Source organism: Nyctereutes procyonoides, unplaced genomic scaffold (assembly GCF_905146905.1).
Source record: "Nyctereutes procyonoides isolate TBG_1078 unplaced genomic scaffold, NYPRO_anot_genome, whole genome shotgun sequence".
NCBI lineage: Eukaryota > Metazoa > Chordata > Mammalia > Carnivora > Canidae > Nyctereutes > Nyctereutes procyonoides.
This window is the reverse complement of record NW_026575131.1, coordinates 19,194,755-19,222,143: the sequence shown is the minus strand read 5'-3', so window position 1 is coordinate 19,222,143 and position 27,389 is coordinate 19,194,755. Positions and strand designations below refer to the sequence as shown.

General features: G+C 40.8%; 1 protein-coding gene across 1 annotated transcript in view; it reads left to right on the top strand.

The window, feature by feature from the left end:
* Positions 1-13,084, top strand: part of GXYLT2 (glucoside xylosyltransferase 2) — an 88,763-nt gene extending 75,679 nt beyond the window's left edge. Inside the window, 2 exon segments of the mRNA XM_055344404.1 lie at positions 5,794-5,966; positions 11,414-13,084. Of these exon segments, the coding sequence (XP_055200379.1) occupies positions 5,794-5,966; positions 11,414-11,596 (356 nt within the window). The 3' untranslated portion in view covers positions 11,597-13,084.
* The last annotated feature ends 14,305 nt before the right edge of the window (positions 13,085-27,389 follow it).

Sequence of the window (27,389 nt, the reverse complement as noted above, 5' to 3'; positions counted from 1 at the left end):
ATGGGAAGACACGACCATGATCTGGTCGTCAGGAGCCAGAAGAGCAAGGCCATGCAGCATCTTCCTCTCTCAGACAGGAACACCTATGTCTCTTCCTTCTTCAGGAACAATTTCCAAAAAGATGGGCTTTGGGCAGGGAAAGGAAATGAAACCAGCCAAGTATGGGTAACCAGGCAGGGCGTCCAGCCAGATAGCAACAGTAGGATTCTGCTTACAGAGAGAGAGAAGAGCTGAAACGCTCATGGAATACACATAGATTGTCATGGGTTATACAAAGAGTGTGATGGCAGGGAGTTGTGAGGGGTTTGGTGGGGCCACAGGGAGCAGGACACACAGTCACATGGGACAGCCTCTTTGGTGGCCCCCTTAGGGCCTCGTTCTCATCCTGCCAGGGTCACTAGAGCCCTATATTCTAAGTGTGTAACCACACTGGATCTTCACCCTACCCAAAGCTCCCAGCATCTGGCAGCGGTGAGTGTGTTGTGGGCTTCACAGGCCCAGCTACCTAGTGTTAGGATTGTTCCCAGAAACTGGTAACATCTTCTTGTTCAGGGAGCCTGGGAGTTTCATGAGCTCTGATAGCAAAGTCAAGAATGAAGACTGTGGGATATTTGTGGGAAGGGGTTGTATCTACTTCTTGTCTCTAGTGTGCAAGGCTTAGTACCTAGAACAGAGTTGGTCTTCAGAAGTGTTGGTTGGTTGAATGAATGGATTTGAGAGGATAGAGTGACAGAGGGAAGTGAATGGAAGAGAAAGTACACACCAGGGAAAGCGAGGAGAGGAAGGAGAGGGAGAAAGCAAGAGCAAGGAGGACACATGTGGTAGAGGAACGTGTAAGTTCCATTTACTAATTCATTCAGCAGATACTGTTTGACTACCTACTGTGTGCCAGCCACAGTGGTGGGCACTGGGGATAATGCAGCAGACAGAACGGACAATTGCCTATTTTCATGAAACCCACCTTCCAAATAACAGCAACTAGTTGTTACAAATCATGGGTTATAATAAATGCTATAAAGGGAATAAATGGGGGCACCTGGGTGGCTCAGTCAGTTAAGTGTCTGCCTTTGGCTCAGGTCATGATCTCAGGTTCTGGGGATGGAGCCCCACCTTGGGCTCCCCACTTAGCAGGAAGCCTGCTTCTCCCACTCCCTCTGCCCTTCCCCCCACTGCTTGTGCTCACTCGTTCTCACATGCTGTCTCTTTATTTCTCAAATAAATAAAATCTCTTTTTAAAAAAAAAAAAAGGAATAAATGAGGCATCGAGAGAGATTATCAAGGCTGGAGGGAGAGAATTGCTTCTTTAGATTGTGTTATCAGGGTAGTCTTCCTGGAAGAAGTAATTGCCTTTTTGTGGGACAAGGTGCATTCCGGAAGAAGGAAGAAGAGGTTGCTGGGAAACCTCAGGTCCAGAATGACACATTAGAGAAACAGAACTAACAAACAAAAATTAATGATGCGTCCAACAGCCTCCATTCTGTTGGTAGTGTATCAAGTGAGTAGCAAGCCTGTCTCACCAGGAAGTGAAAACAATCAGGCAGGAGCTGCTCCATGATCTTAGAGAACCCGAGAGTATGAAATAATCAGAAACGTAAGGAGCAATCAATTCACATGGTACTTTGGAAATAGTTAGGAGACTCTGGAAATAAATGTAGACTCCTGAAGCAAACGCTAAGGGATTTCAGAGCCTGAGATAATCAGTTAATGAGCTTCTTTATCTATGTAAAATGGAGAGGAAAATAGCAAAGACTCAGGATTTGAAGAGGGGTTAGCCTGAAAAAATATTTTAAAATAAATTGCAGTAGTTGGAGGCCTGGGGATTTGGAATTTTAAAACCACTCACCTTATTATTTCCTAAGCAGTGGAAAGTACCCTGAACATTTCCCCATGCTGTCATTTTTCACCATCAGATTTTGACAGCCCTGATAATCTTGCTTAAAATAGATCCATTTCAGAATGGTTATTGATCAGGTGCCAAAATAGCCATCATTAGTCCACTCTGCATGTTCATCAGCGGACCTCCATAGATGTCCCCTCTTTAGTCCGCCCCATGATGCTAGTGTGACCCCTCTTCTCCTTCCCCTGATTAACCAAATGGAAATTTCAAAATGTAACCCATGTAGAATTTATCTGTGAATAAAAAGACACAACTGTTATTTTTAACTGCCCACTCTTGATTTCCCTTTCTTTGGGTAACAGGGTTCCAGTTTTCTCAGGGGAATTTTTCTCTTCCTCCCCCCTGTTAGCCCTCCCCCCCACCTGCTTTTGCATGCAGTCCTAGAGCCCCGTGGGCTCCTAACTCCCACTCACCCAGTCAGACCATATCCTCAGAACCTGACTGTGGGGGGATCCAGGAGCAGAAAGTAGCCAAGGGTGCAGCATTGGCAGCAGTGCTGAAAAGCTGACATTAATTAGTGCCCACCCCTCAGAATCCAGGAGCTGCCCCACGTCCTGACCCAGTTCAACTCTACCTCCAATTTTTTGAGCTACTCTCTCTCTTTCCAAAGGAAATTTTTTTCCTTCTTTTTTTTCCCCTTCCAAGCTAGAATCCAAGTTAATAACTTGCAATCCAACATAGATTTATCTTTCTTGAATATTTTAGATCAAAGCAATCTATTTATATGACAACTTTGCTACCATTATCTTACCCCTTTGAAGAGACTGAATTTATCCCAGCAAAATTGAATAGCTTATCTTTTGTAAAGCACACTCTGATTTCCAAACTCTTCACCATGATCCGGCCATTCTCTCCTCCTTGAATCCTCTTCCAGGCCTCCATTTTTGACTGTCAAAATCCCATCCTTAGTCTGTAAGTCTGAGTTTAAATGAAACTTTACTGAAATATCCTCCTTTCTATGAACGCTGATTTAAAAAAAAAAAAAACATGTTCATCTTGACTATACTGTATACTGTCTCCCTTACAAGAGTATGAATTCCCCAAGGGCAGCAGCCAAGCCTTATCATCCAGTGACACCAATGTCTTGCATTGTGTGAATGAATACTTCTTGCAATTACATGCTCAATGTATTCTGCGTTTCTTCCTCTGAAAAATTCTGAAGGGGATTGTAAAGATGTGAATTGAATTCCATCTGGAATCCAGTTTCATATTTGAGATTCAACAGCTGGGTTTTAGCTGGTCTTCAGGAAATCGATAAACCCTGAAACTTATGAGCAAATGTTCTTAGATATACCCAGTTGTACCTTTTCAATGATAAGGTCTAAAGCTTTCATTAGATTCTGAGAAAGATCTGTGATCCATAAAAGGTTAGGAATAACTGGCCACCTGCATATCTAGAAACAACTGTGGTAAAACATTTATTACCAATGTACTAGGTGTCAAGAACTATGCTAGGCTCATATTTACCTTTACTTTGTTTTATTCTTCCAGTGACTTAATGCAATAGTTCTTATAACAGTAACTGGTAATTATTACAACTTACAGTTATCATATGCTTTCTATATGTCATGTACTGTTCCAAATAGTTGTATTTATAAGCTCACTAAATACTCCCCAGAATCCTACTGGACAAGATATTTACAGCCCTCTGCCCCTTACAGATGGTGAAACTCAGGCTCAGAAAAATTATGCAATTTGGCTGAGTTCATGCAAGTAGTGACAGTCCTGTATACAAACCTGGTGAGTTGACTCCAGAGCTTGCTCCCTTAGCCATTTCACTATTAGCATAATAAACCTGGAGTTCAACCCCAGATGATGTAGCTTCCTTTTACTGCTTCTAAATTAAGGTCCAGATAACCCACCAAGCGTATACAGCAATGAGGCAGTAGAAACCAACTTTGAAAATACATTCGTCTGATTCCAAAGCCTTTGTATCTCACCTTCTGTCTTAGAGTACCCTCACTGGGCATGGAGGCTGCAAAGAAAAGGAAAGGTTTCCTTTGTAATGGGGTGCTAGACAACTTGGGAAGAGGCAAAACCACTCCCCCTCCATCACCGATCTCAAATGCCACAAAGGCAGGAAGCAGACTTTCCTCTGTCCACTGTGTACATAGCAGGCACTCAATAAATATTTGTTGATTCAATCAGTGTAGTTACAAAAACAGAGAAGGATTCTAGGGCAATTCACTCAGCAGGGAACATTAGCAGGTGCTTAAGCAGGGATTACAATTGCAAATACCCAGACAGATATCATAAATGAGCAATGTGATTCACCGGGTTTCAAAAGGCCACAATTTGTCTGAGGTCAGACACAGTTTAAAAGCACACAAGCACTTTTAGATATTTTCACTCACAGAGTCCTCATGCCTATATAGTGCAGAAAAGTCACACAACTAGAAGAGGAGTTTAAATCTAGATAATGTGACTTCAGGATGAGCATTACTCTCTCCCAGCTATGGATTATATGTGGGCAAGTGTGGAAGTGAATGCAAATGAGGCCAGCATCATGGTTGAGAGGGGTTCTCCCAAGAAAAGGAAAATCTCACAAGGTGTTTGTGATTAGGAATTGGGGAGTGACTCGGTGTCACCATGGCCCATAAAGACGGAGTGATAGAATTATTATATATATTATTTATTATTATGTATATTATATATATTATATTATATATGTGTGATGAACCCTTCATTGTTTGATTTCCATCTCGAAGCTCTCTGGAAGTAGTCTCTAAGCAGTGGTCCTTTCCATGAGAAGGGATGGCCATCAGCCCAATATAACCAGCCCGTTATATTGCTTTTCTGACAGCAGTAATTGATTTGGCCTTTCCCATGAACAATGACACACACTCGCCAAGAGCTTTGATCCATACTGCTCTTGCCCTGGCTTTTAAACACACCAAGCTGAGGAGCCAGGAAGCTCACAAGGGTCATGAATTCATTGCTAATTTTATAATCCTAGCCACCAAAAGGAAATTTTCAGAGTCCAACAGGATTAGAGCCAAGTTTCTCAACCTTGGCACTACTACTCTTATGGGGATTGTCCTGTTCATTGTGGAATGTTTAGAGTATCTCTGGTCTCACCCACTATGACCAGTGGTGGTCTCCTCCATGTATAACAACCATGATCTCCCTCTAATCATTGCCAAATGGCTCCAGGGGAGGGTCCTGGCAAAAAACCACCAGATTAACGCTACACATACAAGTACATGAATGTGCACGTGCTCACCCACAATGTATACAGTCACCTTGGCACAGGAACTTTTTTTTTTCTTTGATCTTTTGGGAGAGGTTCTCCCCTTTACTGTTGTCATTTTTTGTTTTTTCTTTCATTTTGATTTTGTTGGTTGGTTGGTTTTTTAATACAAAGAGGAAGCTCTGCTTCTACCTTGATTCCAATTTTCCAGGTCTGTTTCATATAAACCTTTCCAAAGAGTGGATTGTATGTGCCTACACTGTTGACCACCACTGTGCGCTTGACATTTGGCTGAGCATGTCACATGTGCTTTATAAACATAATCATCACGCTAGGAGGGAGTTCCTGTCCTACCCATTTTACAGATGAGGAAAGCGAAGCACAGGGAGGTTGAATTACTGGACCTAAGCTGCACTGTCTTTGAATGAGGGAGCTGGATTTGGACCCGGGCTGTCTGCTGACCTTTGTTGCCTTCTTGTCCCTGATCCGTTGTCTTCCTTCTTTGGGTGAAACCTACAACATCCCTCGTATGTGCCCCTTCAATTCCTGATCTCAAAATATGGACAAAATGTGGTAAAGCTTGGGCCATGAGGTCCCATCACACTCGCGTGTGGTATGTAGGTTATAGAAACATTGGTTTAACCACCAGGCACGCAGAGAAGAGCAGGCACTGACTGTGGACATGTCTCTCTCTTGTCACCGCCAGAATATCTCTATGTGTTCCCCTGCCAGTGGAACTACCGTCCCGATCACTGCATGTACGGAAGCAACTGCAAAGAGGCTGAGCGGGAAGGTGTGTCTGTACTGCACGGAAACCGAGGCGTCTACCATGACGATAAGCAGCCAACTTTCAAAGCGCTCTATGAAGCAATACGGGATGTAAGTGTGTTCCTGCCCCCGGTCAGCAGATGCATGCTTATTCGACATGAAGCAGGACAGGCGCTTTGGTCACCAGTACCTTGGAAGGCCAAAGAATTCCCCAGAAGCATTGAGTTCTGCCCCTTTGCCCAATCTCAGTCACTGCTTCACTCTACCCACTGGCTCCCTCATGCCATATCCATTCTCAATCTTTACCAGCAAGCCACTCATTTTCTCTTGGTTCTTAAATAAGTTCACTTAAGAGGGAATTAAATGCCAGAAAGAAACCCTGTGCCATTTGCCGTAACAGAGGGGAACGTGTTAGGGTAAAGGATGTAAGAACAAAATGATTTTGATTCTGATTCCAGCCGAGTGTGTAGCCCAGTTGCCAGCATCCTGTTGAACAGTCAGCTGTGGAGGTGGTTGATGAGGATCACGGGACAAACTGAAAGTACAAATCGAGTCTTTATTCACAAACTGCAGAGGTGCAAGCCAGAGGAAAAAGAGGTCCCAACCCCCCACCCCGCCATATTGTGTTTGTACCCAGCAGAGAGTACTATACTAACTGGTCCAGAAGATGCAGGCTAGAAGCAGAGATCATCTCAAGGCTCCTGCATCCTTATGGACCTGTAGGCAGAGGGAGGAGGAAGAAGAAGGGAAGGAGGGAGGAGTGGAAAGAGACCTCCTCCTTCCCTGGAGGCCTCCAAATGGAGGTGTCCGGGGTAGGAATACAGATATGCATCTGCGTGTGGCCTGCCCAGGGCAGGGGCCTGAGTTCTTGACCACAACCCCTTCAAGTAAACTACAGGCGTTGCCTGCACCGAGTCTGGTGTCAGGAGGGCAGCTCCTCCCACCCTCCACAGGCCTGCCAGTAGCCCTGTCCTTCCCCAGGGTTGAGTCTGAAAGGCCACACGGAGGAGCTGGACTTCTCACAGCCTCAGGTCCTCTCTTACAACCTTGGAGAGATTGGTTAGCAAGTGTTGAGACATTAAAGATGCCCAGGAACTATCTTCTTGCAGTAAATGGGAAGGTTGAAAGAATCTTACTTTGGGACTCACTACCTAAAATGCCAAATGTTGCCTGCTTTAACCTTTTTTTTTTCCTAAAGATTTTATTTATTCATGAGAGACACAGAGAGAGGAAGAGACCTAGTCAGAGAGAAAAGCAGGCTCCCTGCGGGGAGCCCGATGTGGGACTCTATCCCAGGACCCGGGATCACGCCCTAAGCCAAAGGCAGATGCTTAACCACTGAGCCACCCAGGTGCCCCTGCTTTTGCCTTTCACCCACACTTGGGGAAACACTGCTTTCCACATTGCTTTTTACCTTGAGATGGCTAGGGAAAACCAGCGATAGAGATTCGGCGATGTCCCTTTTGAAACGGTCATTGCAAGACATAGATAGAGTAGGGGTCAGCAAACTTGGGCCAGACCTTCCTTGCTGCCTGTGTTTGTAAGATGTGTGGGCTCTGAACAGTTTTGTAAATCACTGGGGGAAAAGGAAGACTGTTTCATGACACGAGAAAATTATATACAATACAAATTTCAGCGTTCATAAATAAAGTGGTATCGGGACGCAGTGACAACCCATTCATTTCTGTGTTTGTCTGTAGCTGCTTTCAAGCCACAATGCCAGAGATGTGCATTTATAACAAACTGTGTGACCCACAAAGTCTAAAATATTTACTGTCTAGCCCTTTATCGAAAAAATTTGCTGACCCCAGACATAAAGTATGTAGACTTAGAGGTGTTTTTCTTAAGAATCAAGGAACCCTTGTGGTCTTACAAATGGGCTTTGGTGGGAGCAGATCCCGAGACACAGGAACACATTTCTGCATGTGTGAGAATTGTGCATCTTGCTAAAGAAAGTCTTTGGAATTCCCAGAATTTTCTCTGCAGGGAATGAGTTTAGCCGCATGTAAGCTAACACCAGCTTTCTTCTCCTGCATCTCCTGCTGTTGGTTTTCAAAGACCAGGTGATTTAATTACACAGAAAACTTGTCCTGCACTTAGTGATATCATCACTTTAGATATTCAAACACTGACCCCAGGGGCTGAGCCACTGAGGAGTACAAACAGAAGTTAAATGAGTTTGCAGCAGTACATCAGAGCCGCTCTTGGGTTTCCTTTGTGATCTGTCAGCCCTAGTTTGGAATTGAGCAACTGTGATTCTTGAGTTACCATGTGTCTTGTTTGCTTTCTGGAGGAGCAGAAATAAAGCCAAATAACTGGGCCGTAAATGATCCTGCCAAATACACTCAGCGATCACCCTCACGTGAGCTTAAAAGGACATTTGTACGCAAGCATTTCAATCAAGAATATTACTAACCCCGTCCTGAAACAGGAACAAACACAGGCTCGCTCTTGGAAGACATGTGTCCCCTCTCTCTACAGGACTGCGCACTGCGTGTGGGGTCAGGGCTTGGCTCCGGGATTGACAGACCCCTCAATGCCAACATCCAATTTTTGTCCCTTTCCAGGGATTCATCATTCCTGGGCTTCAGTTTCCTCATCTGTGAAATGGAGATAATAATATTATCTACCTCATAAAATTGTTGTGAGGATTCCACAAAATGATGGATTTAGGTTTTATTTATTTATTTACTTACTTACTTATTTATGTGGGAAAAAGAGCATGCCAGTTGGGGAGGAACAGAGGAGGAGGGAGGTGGAGGGGAAAGAATCTTCGGGAGACTCCACACTAAGCTAGCCCCAAGGTCTCATGACCTTGAGAGCATTGAGATCAGGACCCTGAGATCATGACCTGAATGGAAAGAGTCAGACACTCAACCAACTTCATGACCCCGTGCCCCAAAATGATGTTTTTCTTAAACTTGGAGCACAGTGCCTACATAGGGTTGTGCTTAATAGTTAGAAGTTGTTTTGATGCTGGCAGTTTCACACTTACCTCCTTCCCTACCTTGCTCACATGGTCTCACTCCGTCTTGCTCTTCCTTCTTTTTTTTAATTTTTTTATTTATTTATGATAGTCACAGAGAGAGAGAGAGAGGCAGAGACACAGGCAGAGGGAGAAGCAGGCTCCATGCACCGGAAGCCCGATGTGGGATTCGATCCCAGGTCTCCAGGATCGCGCCCCGGGCCAAAGGCAGGCGCCAAACCGCTGCGCCACCCAGGGATCCCCCCCGTCTTGCTCTTCCTCTCTGACTATAAATATAACTTCTCTCACACACACTGTATTTCTTTCTCCCTTCATCTCTCTCTAAAAGTATTCTTCCCATCTGTCCCCGTTCCCCCTCCATCTATCCCTCCATCTCTTCCCTCCTCTGTCTTTCACTTGTACACACAAACCCTAAGCCTGTGTGTTTGTGTTTGTGCGAAGGAGAAGTGAGTCTTCTCCCTTTGGGACTGAAGGAAGTCATCTATCAAGTAGACATTCTGTCAGTAATTCTTGCAACCATCATCTATGAAGAGCCTATTTTATGCAGGTACAAGTCTAGGTTCTAGGAATTCAGAAGTTAACAAGGCCAACAAAGCCTGGTCTTCATGAAGCATATACTGTGGGTGGAGGAAGCCAGGCAATACTCGTATAAACAAAGAAAGAAAGAAAAATTGTACCAGGCAGTGAAAGGTGTTAAAAGGGAACCAGAGCAGGGTGATAGGCTTCCCCTGTCACAGACAGGGAAGAGTGCTCATGAGCTGGGGGCCTCGTCAAGCCTGATATGTGATTGGTAGAGGCAGCCATGGTGCAGTCTGGGAGGAGGTCCTGCTAAGAAGAAGAAGGAATAACCCAGGGAAAGTCCCAGAGGCAGGGATGAGTTTGGTGTGCCCAAAGAGCAGGGAAGAGGCCAGGGTGACCAAAAGTACAGAGAAAGACACCAAGGAGAGTTCCAGGTCACATGGAACCTTGAGGACAAAAGGGGAGTTAGGAATCTTATTTTAATTGCAGTGGGAAACACCTGCAGGAAAATAATACATTCTGATTTATGCTTTAAAAATATCACCCTGGTCACTCAGTGCAAGGAGGCAAGAGTGAGCACACAAGGGCTATTTATGAAGAGTCACTACAGCCTTCCAGGTGAGAGCTGGGGCTGGCATGCACTGCAGGCAGAGGGAAGGTAGGCAGTGGTGGCCACATGCAGACATTGTTGTAAAGACAAATTTTACAGTGCTTATTGATAGACTGGATGAAGGTATGGGGGAAAGAATGAACCAAGGATGACTCCCAGGTTTTGACCTATTCATTTCCTGTCACTAGGGAGAGTGTGACGATAAAGGAGGTGATCAGTGGTCTAAACCTGCGCTGAGAAAGAAAACAGTTGTCCCAAACATGGCCCTTCTTGTGTTACATAATGCATAATCTCCTTCTGGGAAGAAATTCACATTTCTGATAAACACGCTTAAGCAATATTTCTGATGAACTTTAAAGGGATTAAAACTTGTTCTAGGAAACCAGACACCCACCCACTCTGTTGCCAGGCAAGCATATACTGACCTTTTACCCTTCTTTTCTTCCTTTTTTTCCTAGTCTTTGTGTATAAAATTTCCTCGCCAACAATGAATCTTTGACTTGACCTACTAGAGGCCTTTTCCATTTCAACCGGATTGTAATAAAAATTTGAACATGCTCATAACCAAGTGGTCTGAAAGATTTATTCTGGAAAAATTCTGCTTATAAAGACTTTCCTTGGGAAAACAAGAGAAAAATCACATCATGTCAAATCAAAAGCCCAGTATTAAGTGGGAAGAAACCACCAACCAATATTTGGTACCTGAATTATTAAAAATGAAGTTCAGTAATGATAAATTTTACTAGTATTACCTAAACTCTTAACTTCATGAGATTACTATAGACGTACCCTAAAGTTTCTTCACTAAGATTCCAACAAATGGGCCCCTGGGTGGTTCAGTCGGTTAAGTGTCGGACTCTTGGTTTTGGCTCAGGTTGTGATCTGGGGTCATGAATGGAGTCACACATCTGGCTCCCTGCTCAGAGGAGAGTCCCCTCTCCCCTTGAGATTCTCTCTCTCTTCCTTTGTCCCTCCTCACCTTGTGCTCTCTGTCTCTAAAATAAATCTTAAATAAGTTGTGACAAATGCAAAAAATATGAAGAATTCAATGTTATCTCGCAGTAGGTTTCAAGTCTCTACTTGCCCCTTGCTTCTCCTCAGCAAGAGCATAAAATAGAGAATATCCTGTCCTTGAAGATATATTTTGGTCATAGATTTTAAGAGCTTTAAGGACCCAAGTAAATCTTTTTTTTTTTTTTTGACCCAAGTAAATCTTTTTTTTTTTTTTTTTTTTTTGAGGTAAATAAACTGAGGAGAATAAGTAATTGCCCAGGGTTGCACAGGGTTGAATCAGGTTTCGAATCTCCATCAAATGCCCAAGAACATTCAAACCTATGCTTGCATGCTTAATTCCCTGTCTCATTTTTTACTAAATGTAGTTTGTATTTAAAATGGCATTTCAGTCGCTAAACATTTTGTTTCATTTTTTTAATCCTTTTTCAGTTTCCCTTTCAAGACAATCTCTTTCAATCCATGTATTACCCTCTCCAGCTGAAGTTTTTGGAGACTGTGCACACTTTATGTGGACGAATCCCACAAGTGTTTTTGAAGCAAATCGAGAAAACAATGAAAAGGGCTTATGAGAAACACGTCATCATCCATGTGGGCCCCAACCAGATGCACTGAATATTTTTCATATTGTCGCAAGTGGATTAGGCCTCTCGAGAATAAGGAAATATTCATCTTTAAGCTGCCTGGATCTCTTTTGTGTGAATATTTAATGGTGCTCTCTGACAGTTGAGTTTAAAAGGCCTCGTTACATGTTGCTAAATTAGTTGCCCTTAAAAGGAAATATGCTTTAATTCTTTAAAAATGCTATTTATCTCTGTTTTTTTTTTAAATTGTATTATTATTCACTTAACATTGTTCAAGCAGGTGGAGCTAGCTGTGAAAAGGAACTTTTGTGAGCCTTCCAATTCCTGCTAAATATCTGAGACAACGTCAGTGACATCTCATGTGGTGTATTAATCTAATATTCTTGAGACTCTCTCTATGCAATTGACTCCCCCATACCCCTCTTATAAAAGTAATACATGCTTGTTGTAGAACAGAAAAATGTTAAAAACCTGTAGGGAATACAGGTGGACCAAAATCAAAATTAGGTTAAGCATGATCCTCCCAACCAGTGAAAAGATCGTTATATTAATGGGTAGTTTCTTCTAGCCTTTTCTCCTTACTGCTTTATTTATTTGCTGTCTGTCTTTCCCATTGTGACACATATCTGAAACAGGTCATTGAACCATTTGAGTAAAAGCTGGCCCCTATGCTGAGATTTTTCTGTAGAGACAAAAATTTAGAGAAAATGATTATGGTTACAGGGCTTTATTTAAAACACGTGTGGCAGAGGTATTCAGATTTCAGCTGATTGGGCAGTGTTAAAGGATGAAGCAGATCTGGGGGTGTTTTTAAAGAAAAACTGTTTAGATTTGTGGATGATTAAATTATAAGAAATATTTATGCAACCATACCTTCTGGAAGGAAATTCAATAGTTGTGTTAGACCCAAGGGGTCAATTTAGCAAAGATGTGATTTTGTGTTTACACACAGACAAGACTATTTTCTCTCTTAACTTACTTAGTAGGTGTGACCTTCTCTCTTCTTTAAACTCTTGGTCAATAGGTGGAAATTAAAGGCCAACTCCAAACATATGTGTACAGAATAGATGGTTCAGCTGATTCTATTGACAAGAAAATTCACTTCCTACCAGCCTTAGGAAGGTCTCTTTAAATTTTTTTCCTTCTCTAGGGTTACCTAGCTGTTAGCCAAGGAACCAGGCAGGTCTTATCACCTAGCTACAGTAGAGGAAATTCTATATTCCCCCAAGGGATCTGACTTAATCCCTAGTTGCTCCTGTAGCTGATATCAGGGTAAAGCATTTTGCATAATGCTTTATCGCAAAAACTTGTGCAGAAATAATCTTTGATGTTAGCAAGAGCCTAATGAACTTAGTAGGGGCCTGTATCATCTCTGTTGAGCAAATAAGGAAATTGTAACACAAAGAAACAAGCACACCCAATGCAATTGCTGTTCTGTAAGACATAGAGATATATGTATAAGATGCATCCTGTTTTACAGAGAATTTTTTGAAAATAAAAATATTAAATCTTCTCATCATATATAGACAATTATCTAAAAAGTATAAAATGAAAAATAATATTTTGTTAATGCAGATGTGGTGTTCTAAATAGTGGAACCCAGTAGGATATCATAGGTACTATATTCACAGAAAAAGTCTTACCCGCCAAAAATATATGAAGATCTCTATGCTCCAAAGAAATATATAGATATCAATTAATATGAGTATACAGCACCATTATGGTAGTAACAAATTCTAAAATGTTAGAGGAATAGCCTGTACTTTCCTTTTGATCAGTTGGGCGGTCTGTGATTTGTTATTTCTGTTAAGGAAATTACCATTATGATGTGGAACTCTTCACTGTTATATTTTATGTTTCCTCAATTCACCATTAAAGGTGATGTCATTCGTTATTTTATATCTAAAGGCCATGGGGCAATTTTTGGATTGTCTTTTGGATAGGAGGAAAACACATCCTACATACCCACAAATGGAGTTTTAGTGAAAGAGCCAGAATGTAAACGTGATTCCCTGACTTCCATTCCAGTCTTTCAACTTGTTCAGCATGGCCAGTAAACCCTTACAAATGTCATTCAGATTTGTTAGTGACTTATGGACCTAAAGAAGTTCCTTTCCTCCTTTGGTGAGTCCCACAAAAAAAATCTACTGTAAAGACTTCAAATACAGCAACGCCTTTTCTTTTATGAGAGTCTGGTTTACCCACAACTCTTTAACTATTGGTTCTGGTCTAAATACACAGAACTGGATTCCAGCAAAGGGCTATGATAGAATTCTAGAACATTCTAGAATGATGCAGTATGAAAATGTGAAACCCTAGAATTTGGTGTCTTCTCCCTTGGAATTTCTTCATGATATCCTGAAATTCTAGTTGAGTTTGTGGAGAATTTGGAGAAAATTTGCTCTTCCAATCCCTGCTGCCTAAAAGTGCTAATTATTTTCTATTTAGAATGTTACCATGAGGCAATATTTTCTTTGCCTTTGGTAATTTCCAGACAAATATTACTTTAGCGCCTTTGAAATCTGGGAACTGTAGATTTTAATTCAGTGGACTCCTAAATCATGCAGTCTGTGGTCTGAAGTTTGCCAAAGGTTGTGCTGCTCCATATGGCACATTGAATCTCTATGAGAAGAGCATGAGACTGGTTCATCTCCTCTTCTTGTTTCCTTCAGAATTCCGGTCAATGAATACAACTACAGAGTTCACTGGAGAATGAAAGAACACTTTCCAATAGTAAAATATAACTATTTTTGTATGCATTGAGATTGAGACTTTCTGTAGTAGGGTGACTAGAAATAAAATATTTTTCTTCTGATTTTTTTTCCAATACAAATCTCAGAAATTGTGACTTAGATTGAAAATTTCAACATTAAAAAAAAATTAACTGCCTAGAAAATCTGCTTTAATTTTCCTTCAACTTCCTGAATGTCAGTTTACCATTTAGGGCGTAACACTCCAGCTATGCTATTTATTTGAAATCTCTATGACAGACTGAGTGCTTCCATTGCAAATTGTTGTGACTCTGATGGATTTATTATTCGAATGGATATTTATATGGACTCACCAAAGTTTGAGAGTATTTATCTTATTACACTTATGGTATTCATAAAACAAGCAAACCATATAAGACCTTACTTATTGACAGTCACAAAATAGTGCTCCAGTAATAATAATCATTCCAACCCACCAAGAAGAAAGGACAACATTCATACCAATTTAAGTTTGAGTATAAATATTGCCTGATATTTATACAAAAAAAAAAAAAAGATGGATGCCTGTGTTGGATGAGCCAATGTGAACGTGACTTCATGATGGAAAAATGTTGGGTGCCATGGAGGTACAAATTGTTATATCTTCATTGAATAGTATGGTAAGCAAGCTTCCTTAGGTTTTTCTGTTTCTTGGATCTACCCTTTCATCTTCCTTTTTTTTTTTTTTTTTCATTTTTACCTTTCCCTTCCTGTCTTTGATGTAAGCTACTGAGTAGTACCAAGAGACTTATTATTGACGGAGTGACAGAACTTGGAGACCCTTGTGTAGACAGAAGGAAGTTCTAATCCTTAGATGGAATCTATAAGAACTTTTCAAAAATTTTTAAAAATCACACAACACGTACAAAGACATAGACACGCACCCACATGCCTTTTAAAGAAAGAGCCTCGTGAATCTGTCATGCTCTGTGAATTGAAGAATTATAGATAGCGACAGCTTAGTTCAACTCATTTCACAGTGGCTGTGCTGGTGTTTGAAGCTGATGAGATTTCTCTGTCAAACAGAGAAAGTTATCCTAGTTTCTGTTCTTCACAGGTCAAAACTGGAAATACTCTCTTGAGTCCTCAAAATAAAACACTTGTGTGTGTGTGTGTCACCATCTGCATCAACATGTAAGAATCAGGTGTAGTTTCTGCATCATTAATTTTACACATTTGTATTGTCACTGAAAAGTGCACTCATTGATTATAACTCCCAAGGAGACCCTGCATGGATTTTTTATTTTATGTTGGAAGACTTATTTTTTAGTAATTTTTCTTTGGGAAGAAATGAGCTTTTTTTAAAAAGAAAAAAAAAAAGCAATACTCAAAGGAAAATGAGTTATAGCAAACTAAAAGAAATGGAAATATGATTTAATTACTTGTCTTTTTGAATGCCATCTCCTGTTTTACCTTTTTTTTTTAATTAAAAGCTTTAAAAAAAGATATGTCTTTCGGTGTTATTTTGGAAGTGTGTTTCTTTTCTTTCACAAGATTTCAAGTTTAAAGTTTTATAATACTGAATAGTAATATTTAAGTCCTTGCTTTTAAGAACTGGTAAAGAAATATTTGGTTTAGTGATGTTTCGTGTTTGAGATACAATGAGGAGAATTTGGAGGACGTGAAATCGGTTCTCCCCATTCCTACATTTTATTTGGCAAAATTGAACTTGACTTGTTAAGCTAATAACACAAATCAAAAATGACTGAATTGCACGAAGAGTTTTTGAGTCTATATAAAGGTTTTTCCCCCAATCCATAGTCTCTTTTTCAGATCAGCACAAGGTACTCCATGCATATACTGAGTTCCCATCTTATATTTTAAAACATTTTAAAATGCTAAGATACCTGGATATGGTTTTCTGGAATAACTGGGAACCCACATCCAATTATTATGTGACTTATTATAAGCTTTAGGAACTACATGTAGACAACACTGAATCTAAGTCCTAGCCCCACCATTCTCAACCCTTATGGCCTTCTTTCTGCTTCAGACTTCCCATCTACTACAACAGGGCCAGGGATGACTCTCCTCCCAGACTGTGGTAAAGAATAAACATAGAAACAGGGAATTTCAGGTATGCCTGCGTGGCTCAGTGATTGAGTGTCTGCCTTTGGCTCAGGGCATGATTCCGGGGTCCTGGGGTCGAGTCCTGCATCAGGCTCCCCACAGGGAGTGTGCTTCTCCTTCTGCCTATGTCTCTGCCTCTCTCCCTGTGTCTCTCATGAATAAATAAATAAAATCTCTCTAAAAAAAAAAAAGAAGAAGAAACATGAAATTTCAAAATTTTAAAAATTCCTTGTCTGTGGTCCTCTAAACTCCTCTAAGTAAATGGCTAACTGATTTTAAGGAGTATCAGATTGAAGGAGTATCAGATTGAAGGAGTGGCAACCAATTTGTCTGCCCTGGTGTCAGAGGCGTACTTACCAGAGCATCCACATGCTGAAGTTCTGCTCGCCTCGTCTCTTTCCAGGAGCATAGGTGAACATGTTTGAAACTCACTGGCTTCTATAGTTTTACCCTTCCCAAAGCCATCCTATTTCGGTTGGGTACCTTCTCAACTCCTTGTGCTGAAACACAGTTCAAAAGTAGCCTTCCGGTCATTCATCACAATCCCATGATATTCCCCTTCCTTCTCTTCCGCTGTTTTATAAGCTGGTAAATGTCACCAACGTCCACCCCATGCCTCATCACAGAAACTGGCCACTACTCTTGTCTGCACCTTCTCCCTCCTTGCACACCACCCTTCTCAATGACTCATCACTTCCCTACTAAAATAGCCCACTCCACATACCCGTGGTGGCAGCAGCAAAAGGTCTTCACGTTGTAAGTGACCATACAAAACTTGAACTAGTACAGGAAGTGCAGGGGGTTTCTTGCTTCTACTTCCAGAATATTAACTGAGTCAGTTTCCTGTATTTCTCTGCACTGTTGCCTCCATTCAAACCACTACTCTCTGGGGTCTTGTGATCTCTAGCCTGGATTGTTGTTCTAATGCCTGTCTCCTCTCTGCATTCACTCTGGCCCCCACCAAACTATAACCTACCCCACTTGTGTGAAGACCTTCAGTGGTTCCCCTTTGCTCCTATGATAATATCCAAACTTCTTTCCAAACTGCTCAGAAAGGCCCTGTGTGGTCTACCTCCTGCCTATTTCTTGGCTTTGTTTGAGTTATTCTTGCCCATTCTCCTAATTGTCACTTTTGCTGGTTTGTTTTCTTTTAAGAAGCCAAGCCCTTACTCATCAAGGGGCTCTGCATGCGCTTGGAATCCTCCAACCTGCAAATTCACCTGACAAGTTTCTAGTATCCTTCGGGTCTTGATTTAAATACCACTTTCTTGTGGAAGCCTCCTTAGATCCCCCCATAAGGGCAGGTCCTCCTCTTACACTCACATCAACCTGTACTTTCTCTTTTCAGTATGTATTGTAATAGTAACAATACTTACTGGGGTAAAACTTTTGGTTTATTGACTGCCTTTCCCACTAGACACAACGTTCCTAGAGAACATGTAATCTTTTCTGATCTTGTTCCCTATTCTATGCATATCACCTAAACTCAATGACTAACACATTTCTGGTGCTCAAAATATATTTATTGAGAATGAAGTGATTCTGCTGTATCATGAACTGAGACCAGTTTATCCACAAAGCTTCATGACATACTGTATAGACTTGGAGTATTGTTCTCAAAACCTATTTTTCTTATAAATGTTCATTGTTCTGGGTTATAATACCTTACCCTCTAAAGTCTCATTCATTGAAAGTATATAGATTCATTGAATTTCTTGGAGATTTACTTACTTGTCCAAAAAATGACATGGTGGGTTACATAATGTTTAAGTTCCTTCCTACTTAAATGTTCTGTGTTTCCATAATCTGTTTTTGATGGCTCTGTTGTGGACATTTGTGGGATTTTGGCTGCCTGGAAACCACACCACACCCGGTACCAATTTCTGCCTTAGTTAAACTCTTTAAATTGCAAGTGACAGCAAATACAACTCAAATTAATACAGAGAAAGAGACACAGGGAGAGGGAGACAGAGAGAAAATATTGGCTCATGTAAGTGAAAAGTCCAGAAATAGCTCTGAATTCAAGGCTTCAATGATGCCAAGGGAAATGTATCATTTTAACAATGCTTTTTTTCATTAATATTTTATTGAAAACCACACATCTTTCTAGGATTCCAGCCATAAAATTTTCATGTCATTCCAATAGAATCATTCCATCTTTGGAAAAACACGTTGTCTTCATGTCCAGATGAAAAATGGTATTGTCAACCTGGGTCAAGACATCATGAAAATTGTTCTCCTGGTGTATGTTTTAAAACAACAGTATATCTTTTTCCCCTCATTGAGAACTACTATTATCCAAATAAAGCTCTCCTACTAGAAACAATTCACCAATAGGAATGGATGATGGGGTGGGGGAGGTGCATTCTCATAAACTGTTGGATAAGAGTGTTTTATCACCATCCCTCTGCTCCATAGTCCACATAGACTCTCAGAGGTGACAGTCAGAATCATGAGTGTAGAGTATCTTCTTAGGCTATGACTATAAAGAGACTCCTGGGAATGCCTGTGCCTGTCTCTTTACTGAGTATTTGATCTTATCAAAGTAATAGCACTTCTTCTTCTTCTTCTTCTTCTTTTTTTTTTTTTTTTTTTAGAATTGCTACTTTGGGTCTAGTGACAAAGTGAGTCTAAATGTCATATTAGGAAATTGTTCTCCTGCATCTAAGTTATTATTATTAGAAATGATTGCAAGCATACAAAGTTAAAGGAAAAATAAAAGGGCTGATACTGGCTTTGGTATATTAAATGTTTAAAACTTGATAATTGTTTATAAGGGTTCCCCTGATACTTTGCTAGTGTTTGCATGTGCGTGGTGGTGCAGCAGAGAGTTAACATACAACTAAGAGGCTGTGTTCAAGTGAGAGGAAATTAAACTTCTCAAGGTTGCCATCTGTCTGTTTAGATCCCAGTATCTGGCATGTAATGGATGACCAGTACAGCAAGCCCCCTGCCCCCATTCCCTTAACACACATTATTTCCACACATGCCAGCTCAAAATCTAATTTCCAGCCCCTGTGACTCTGCACGAAGGCTCTTTTTCCACTGCAGTCTGCCCTGCTTACCCATGGGCAGGCAGGAAGTGTTGGAAAATTAACACATCTGAGAGTAGCCCTCAACCATTGATTGGTGGGAATTGGTGGATACATACCCCAGTTCCCTCTCCTCTCAGGTTGGGTAACCCTTGATTATCTTTCCCAGAATTCTCCACTGAAAGCTCAAACCACTTACAGAGTAGTAACTTCTTGATAATATATTATTTATTGGCTTCCCTCCCTTGTCTCACTTTCCACTCTTCTACCAGTTTTTCCTTAGATTTGACCCCAAATAAACCACTTGTACTCAAATCTTTGTTTCATCATCTGCAGCTGAAAAATTTTTCATGTCAGTAAAAAATAAAATATCTATGATCTTATTATTAAAATAATTCTTCTCCTTCCTCCATTCTCCCCCCTTCCCTCTATCTCCCCTTTTCCCTGTTCCTCCTCCTCTTCTTTTTTCTTCTTCTTCCCCTTTGTCTTCTTCATCTCTGCTTCCATTTGGGGGAATTTTTTTTTTAATTTTTTTTAAATTTTTATTTATTTATGATAGTCACAGAGAGAGAGAGTGAGAGAGATAGAGGCAGAGACAGAAGCAGGCTCCATGCACTGGGAGCCCGATGTGGGATTCGATCCCGGGTCTCCAGTATCGCGCCCTGGGCCAAAGGCAGGCGCCAAACCGCTGCGCCACCCAGGGATCCCCCCATTTGGGGGAATTTGAATTCACCCCCCAGCCCCTGCACAAAATATTTGGAAATTAGCATTCTTAAATATCCTCCTATTGACTTTTCTCCCCTCACTGGATTTTATTAGCTATTATTATTTTCAAGCTATTATTATGTTCAAGCTTTATAACATTTATGCTCTGATCTATAGCATGGCTATTATTTCAGTTATATTAAAATGAACATAGTTGGATGACTGATTTTATTCATCTCTAAAGATTCCCAAATACTTTGAGTTCTAGCCCTTATTTCCTTTTTATAAGGTATTCATTTTAAACACACTGTATTTTGGACTTGAGTTTTTATTTTGTTTGTTGTGTTTATGACATATTTAGCTACTTATTAATATTTTTGTACAACCTTGTTACAGTAATAATGGAAATACCATAAACTACTAATATTAAAAGGTACAATTTGATTGGTTGTAACTTATGTACGTTCACTTGAAATCAACGTAACAAATATTTTCATCACCTCTAACATTTTGTAATAGTCTAATTGTCTCTTTTTAAAAGATTCAATATATTTATTCATGAGAGACACAGAGAGTCAGAGACATACATAGGCAGAGGGAGAAGTAGGCTTTCCACAGGGGCCTGACACAGGACTCAATCCCAGGACCCTGGGATCGTGACCTGAACTGAGGCAGACGCTCAACCACTGAGCCACCCAGGTATCCCATCTCTTCCCCTTTTGATCTATCTCCTCCTCCATCCCTGTCCCTGGCTAACCATTGATCTCCTTCCTATTACTGTACATGAGTTTGCAGGTTCCAGGATTTTATATAAATGAAGTCATACAGTATATATTCTTTTTGTTTGACTTCTTTCACTCAGCATAATTGAGATTAACCCACATTGTTGCAGGTATCAATAGTTCATTCCTTTCCATTGTGGAGTAGTATTTCTTTCTATGGATTAACCATTGTATGTTTGTTCATTCTCCTGTTGATGGATTTGATTATCTTCGGTTTTGGACTTTACAAATAAAGCTGTTATGGACGTTGATGAACAAGTTTTTGGACTTTTAAAATTATTTCTCTTGGGCAAAAATTAGGAGTGATGGAAGGTGAGTAGTACAGTAGGTATATGTTTAACTTTTCAAGGAACTGCTCAACTGTTTCCCAAATTGGTTGTACCATTTACATTCCCACTAGCAGTTCCAGTTGCTCCACATCCTTGCCAAGATTGTGTGGACACTCTGTTAATTTTACCCAATCTAGTGAGTATAAAGTGATACCTTATTATGATTTTAAGTTGCCTTTTCCTAGTGACTAATGATAGTATCAGCTCCTTTATTCATTTGACATTCATATGTCTTCAAGGGTAAAATGTTCAAACCTCTTGCCCACTTTTTTTTTTTTTTAAATTGGGTTGTTAATGTCTTACTACTAAATTTGGGTGGCCTTACATGGTCTTATTATAAGTCCTTTAATATATGTGTTGGAAGCACTTTTTCTTAGTCTATGGTTGCCCTTTTGTTTTCTTAATGGTGCTCCATTAATGCATTTCCCAAGAGCAAAAATTTTTATGTTGGTAAAGCCCAATTTGTCAATTTTTTCTTTTTCTGTTTTATGCTTTGTATTTTAAGAAGTGATGGCCCATCCCAACTTGCAAAGATTTTCTCCTGTGTTTTCATCAGGACATTTTATAGTTTTAGGTTTTATACTGTAGGGTCTGAATGTTCGTGTCCCTCCAAAATCCATATGTTGCAATCCTAACCCCCATGTGAGGGTATTAGAAGGTGTGTCCTTTGATAGGTCATTAAGTCATGAGAGTAGATTAATGCCCTTATAAAAAAGAAACATGAGAGACATTATTTCTCTCGCAGCCATGTAAAGGATATATAATCCATTTTTAGTTAATTTTTATGTATATGGCAAGAGATAAGGGTTGACATTCATTGATTCTTGTATGGTATTCTGATGTTACAACAATTGATCCTACTAACTTGTGTTTAGCTAGACATTAATATAAGATCAATATTGGATAAAGACACAATCAAAGGCAATAGGCCTTTGCATTCATTCATTCATTTAATTAATATTTATTGTGATCTATTAAGTACTAAAGTTACCAGAAGACTTTGGAGACACATGATAAATAAAATACAACCCCAAACTTCAAATAGATTACTTTTTTTTTTTTTAAGTTGGCTCCATGCCCAGTGTGGAGCCCAATGCAGGGCCTGAACTTATGACTCTGCAATCAAGACCTGACCATGGGGTGCCTGGGTGGCTCAGTCAGTAAAGGGTATGCTTTGGCTCAGGTCATGATCCCAGAGTCCTGGAATGGAGCAGGGAACCTGCTTCTCCCTCTCCCCCTTGCTTGTGCTCTCTCTCTCTCTTTCTCTCTTGCTATCTCTCCCTCTCAAACAAATAAATAATCAAAAAACAAAAAGAAAAACCTGAGCTCAAGACCTGAGCTGAGACCAAGAGTCAAATGCTCAACCGAGCTACCCACACCGCCCCCCAAATAGACTACATTTTAATTGAAGAGATAAATATAAAATTATAATGTGATAGGAGAAAAATGTACTGGAGCTGTGTATTCATATCAATTTAAAAAGTCACAGCTAGCTAACATTTTTAAAAAATGAAATAGAATATCAGAGTGCATATTAATGGGACATGTGAAGGCCTGAATGATTACAGCAAATTCCAGGAATGGTTAGAAGTTTTCTGTGCCAAAAGAAAAGAGCCAGATGGGTGTCCCAGGGTAGAGAGTGGGTGGAATAAGATAAGACCAAAAAGATAGGCTGGGGAGATACTACAAAGGACTTTTACAACATAGTAATAAGATTAGCTTGAGTCCCTGGCCTTTGTTTCTCAAAGTGTGGTCTCAAGAGATCACTTTATTAGAATCTACTTGGGCAGTGGCTCTGAGGGTATTGTTCCTGAACAAGTAGCATCAGCATTACCTGGGAAGTTGTTAGAAATATCAAACTTGGGCCCCATTCCAGATCTGCATCAGAAGTTTTGGGAGGGAGGCCCAGACATCTGTGTTTTAATAAGCCCTCCAGGAAGTTCTGCAGACTGACGTTTGAGAACCACTGACTTAGGAGTTTGCTAAAATGGGGATTCCTGGCTCTCACTCCAGGCCTGCTAAATCAGAATCTCTGGGATAAGAACCCAGAATATCTATTTTTATCAAGCTCTCCTAGTAATTCTAACTCATTCTAAGTTTTGAGAATAATGGGTCTATGTGGCATGTCATCAGTCATAGATTTTAAGTTGGTAGAGGAAATGACAGGAACTAGGACACTGGTAAAAGAAGAGTATGCCACTTGGGGCTCCTACGAAAGATGACTAGACAAGAAAACATGGTGACTTTGACAAAGATAAATTGAATCATGCCATCACCTTACTCAAAACATTGCACAATCCTAAAAAAAACAAAAAAACAAAACAACAACAACAAAAAAAAACATTGCACGATAGATGAGAACCAAACTGTGTAGGATGTCTCCACAGGACCCACAGTGCCTGGCCTTCCCCTTGCTGCCCCGGCTCTCTTTTCCACTCACGCATGGTGCTCCAGCCCTCTACCAGTTTCCTACAACATACCATGTCCTTTCCTTTCTCAAAGCCTTTGTCTCTCATTTCCCCAACTCTTCCCCAACATGGCTTAGATCTCAATGTAAATGTCACATCTCCAGAGACACTTACTCTGATCACCCAAACAGATTGGCCTGCCCACATGGCCCTCATACCATACTATCTGTTTATTTCCTTCACACTGCTTACTATGATCTGCAACACCTGGGTTTTTATGCAATTGTCTACTTCCTTTATATTTGTCTGTCCTACTAGACTGTAAGATTCATGAGGACAAGGATCCTGTCTGCCTTGTTCACTGCTATCTCCACAGATGAGTTCCTGGTGTAAAAGTACACACTAAGGAAATATTCAGGCCTGAGAATTTCCTTGGGTCAGCTTTGGGTTCCAAGTTTGTGACTTTGCTGGTAGAGGCTGATCCCTTCCCTACCCAATATACTCCACACCCTCCCACCTCCACGATACAATCCACATGTGATCGGGCAATTGCAAATGTGGCATACCTGTGACAAGCCAGAAAATAGCCAAATCCAAGAAAAGCAAGGGCTTCATCCTAAGTGGGGAGTGTCCCCATAGGTTGAGGGTATATCCTGGAGGCCAGTGAGGTTGGAACAGCTTGAAGAAGCACTTTGAAAGCAGGGATAGGAGATGAAGTTGGAGGGATGTGGAATGGCCAAGTAGGCCACTGCAAGGACTGTGGCTTTTACTCTGAATGAAATGAGGAGTGACTGCAGGGTTACTTTGAGCAGAGGCATAACATGATCTGATGTTGTTAAAAGGACCCTTGCTGCCGTGTTGAAATCAAGGATGGAAGGAGGAGAGCTGTTGGAGGCTGTTGTAATAATATAGGTGAGACATGTAAACACCTAATAAACATCTGGAAAGACTTACAGAGAGCTCACTACACTTCCAACAGCTGTAATGGGTATTGGGTCAGGGGGAGGGTCATAAGAGACTTTTGCTTGTCCTGTATTCTTTGAATTGCTTTATGAAACATTATTTATGAACTATTTGAGGAATTAGAAGTTACCACTATTATTTTTATTATAAATACTAATAATTTTTACTCTTTCCTCCTGAATAATTCAGTCTCAGGGCAGTCAAGTGTGGCCAAGAAAAGTAGGAATCTGCAAAGGAGTGGGAGAAGGTAGTCTGGTGCAGGGTGTCAGAGCCCAAGAGAGGTAAGAAAGGCCACTGTTAAAGGGATTGGCAATGGTAACAGGTTGGTCGCATACCAGGAAGATTGATCCAATAAATAAATATATTGTGGATAATGGCAGCAGGATTTTTACTGTTGGAGTCTGATACATATGGAGAGGGAGAAAACTAGAATGAATCCCCCAGTGTTGGATTAGAATTGGAAGCTGTGAATTTTTGGTTCCAAATATATGTTCATATAGATAGATAGAGAAATAAATGTATTTGTGGATGTGTGTATGTATGTGCATGAATACATGTGTATACTCTGTAGCTCTGTCTGCCAATAGGGTCTGAGAGCAATAACATATTAATGGCAATGAACACCCTACCAGTCTTGTCTAGACTCCTAAATAGCATTCTCCACTAAAAGGAATCAGGACTTGAAGAAATGACTAATTCCAGGGCTGAAGAAGGGAAGATGCAAGATGAGCCTGAAATAGTGATTTATACCAGAAAATGAAGATGTACGCTAAGAATGATGGGGCCATGTCAAAAAGATGCAGAAGCCGGCTGGATGAAGGTCCTACTGGCCAAGTCTAGAACAATTTGGGTATCAAAATAAATAATGATAGTAATGAATTATGACCCACTGAATAGGAATCCATGAGTCCAAATTAATATAAATTTTAAAAATGAATAAATGTGAGATAATGCTTTCCTTATGTTATATTGCCAACTTATAACTGTAAAAGGAATGATGGAATTAGAAAACCACCATTTGGCAATCATCATAGTGAAACTTAATTCAACCAAGAAACATCAAGGGATATGAAAACTGAAGAGTGAAAGTTTAATGATATGTGGAGTATTTACAAAGTTGCAAGGTTCCATCACCACAAAGCACTTTTAATTACTATTGCGGGCTGAATGGTAGCCCCCCAAATAATATGTCCATGTCCTAGAACCTGGAAGCTGTGATTGTTACCTTATTGGGAAAAAGGGTCTTTGCAGATGTCATTTAAGAATCTTGAGCTGAGGGCAGCCCCGGGGGCTCAGCGGTTTAGCACCACCTTCATCCCAGGGCGTGATCCTGGAGAGATCCGGATCGAGTCCCACGTCAGGCTCCTTGCATGGAGCCTGCTTCTCCCTCTGCCTGTGTCTCTGCCTCTCTCTCTCTCTGTCTCTCTCTCTCTCTCTGTCTCTCATAAATATATAAATAAAATATCTTTTAAAAAAAGAATCTTGAGCTGAGGAGATCATTCTGGATTATCCAGGTGGCCCCTAAATCCAATAACTAGTGTCCATTTAAGAGTAGGGTCAAGGGAGATTTGACAGATGAAGAGGCAAGTGACCATGGAGGCAGAGTTTGTACTGATGCAGGCAGCCACATGTCAGGGAGTGCCAACAGTCAGCAGAGGCCAGAAGCAGTAAAGAATGGATTCTCCAGGACGCCTGGGTGGCTCAGCAGTTGAGCATCTGCCTTTGGCTCAGGTTGTGATCCCAAGTTCTGCATCAGGCTCCCTGCAGGGAGCCTACTTCTCCCTCTGCCTATGTCTCTGCCTCTCTCTGTGTCTCTCATGAATAGATAAATAAAATCTTAAAAAAAAAAAATGGATTCTCCATAGAGCCTCCAGAGGGGGGTGCAATCCCACAGATACTGTGACCTTGGATTCCTGGCCTCCAGAAATGTGAGGAAATACATTTCTGCTGTTATAAGCTACCCAGTTTGGGGTAACTTGTTGCAGCAACTTCAGTAAACTAACACAATGACAAAGAGGAAAAAAGCAATATCACAGAAGAGAAATCTGCAGGTACTACCTTAATCGCATGATCCAAGTGAACGTCTCGATAATGAGACAAATTGAAATTGTGGGCCACCTGCTAGGATGGAAGCGGAAGAATACAGCATCCCTTCTGTGACATGCCTGCCAGAGATGTGTCACCTGAATCTAATGAGGAAATATCGCACAAACCCCAAATGAGAGGCAGTCTACAATTCTGGTCTTCAACATGGTCAAGGTAATGGAAATCCAGGAAAGACTGTGGCTTCCTCAGGCTGAAGGAGACCAAAGAGACCGAACAACTGAATGTAACATGTACTTCAGGACTGGATCCTTCTCTTAGAAAGGATGTAGTAAGTCAATTAGTACAACTTAAATAAAGTTTGGGGATCAAATGGAGATAATCTATCAATGGTAACTCCTTGATCTTTTAAAAAAATATTTTATTTGTTTATTCATGAGAGATGAAGAGAGAGAGGCAGAGACATAGGCAGAGGGAGAAGCAGGCTCCCTGTGGGGAGCCTGATGGGGGACTTGATCCCAGGACCCCAGGATCATGACCTAAGCCAAAGGCAGATGCCCAACCACTGAGCCACCCAGATGCTCAAGTGTTTTTTTTTTTAATTCTTTGTGTTGTATTTGCAACTTATCTGTGAGTTTGAAATTATTTTTTTAAAAAGGAAACAGAATCACAAATATTATTTTTGTAATTCGTAACCTAAGTAACAACGATAGCTACTGTTGACTGAATCAGATCACCTGCT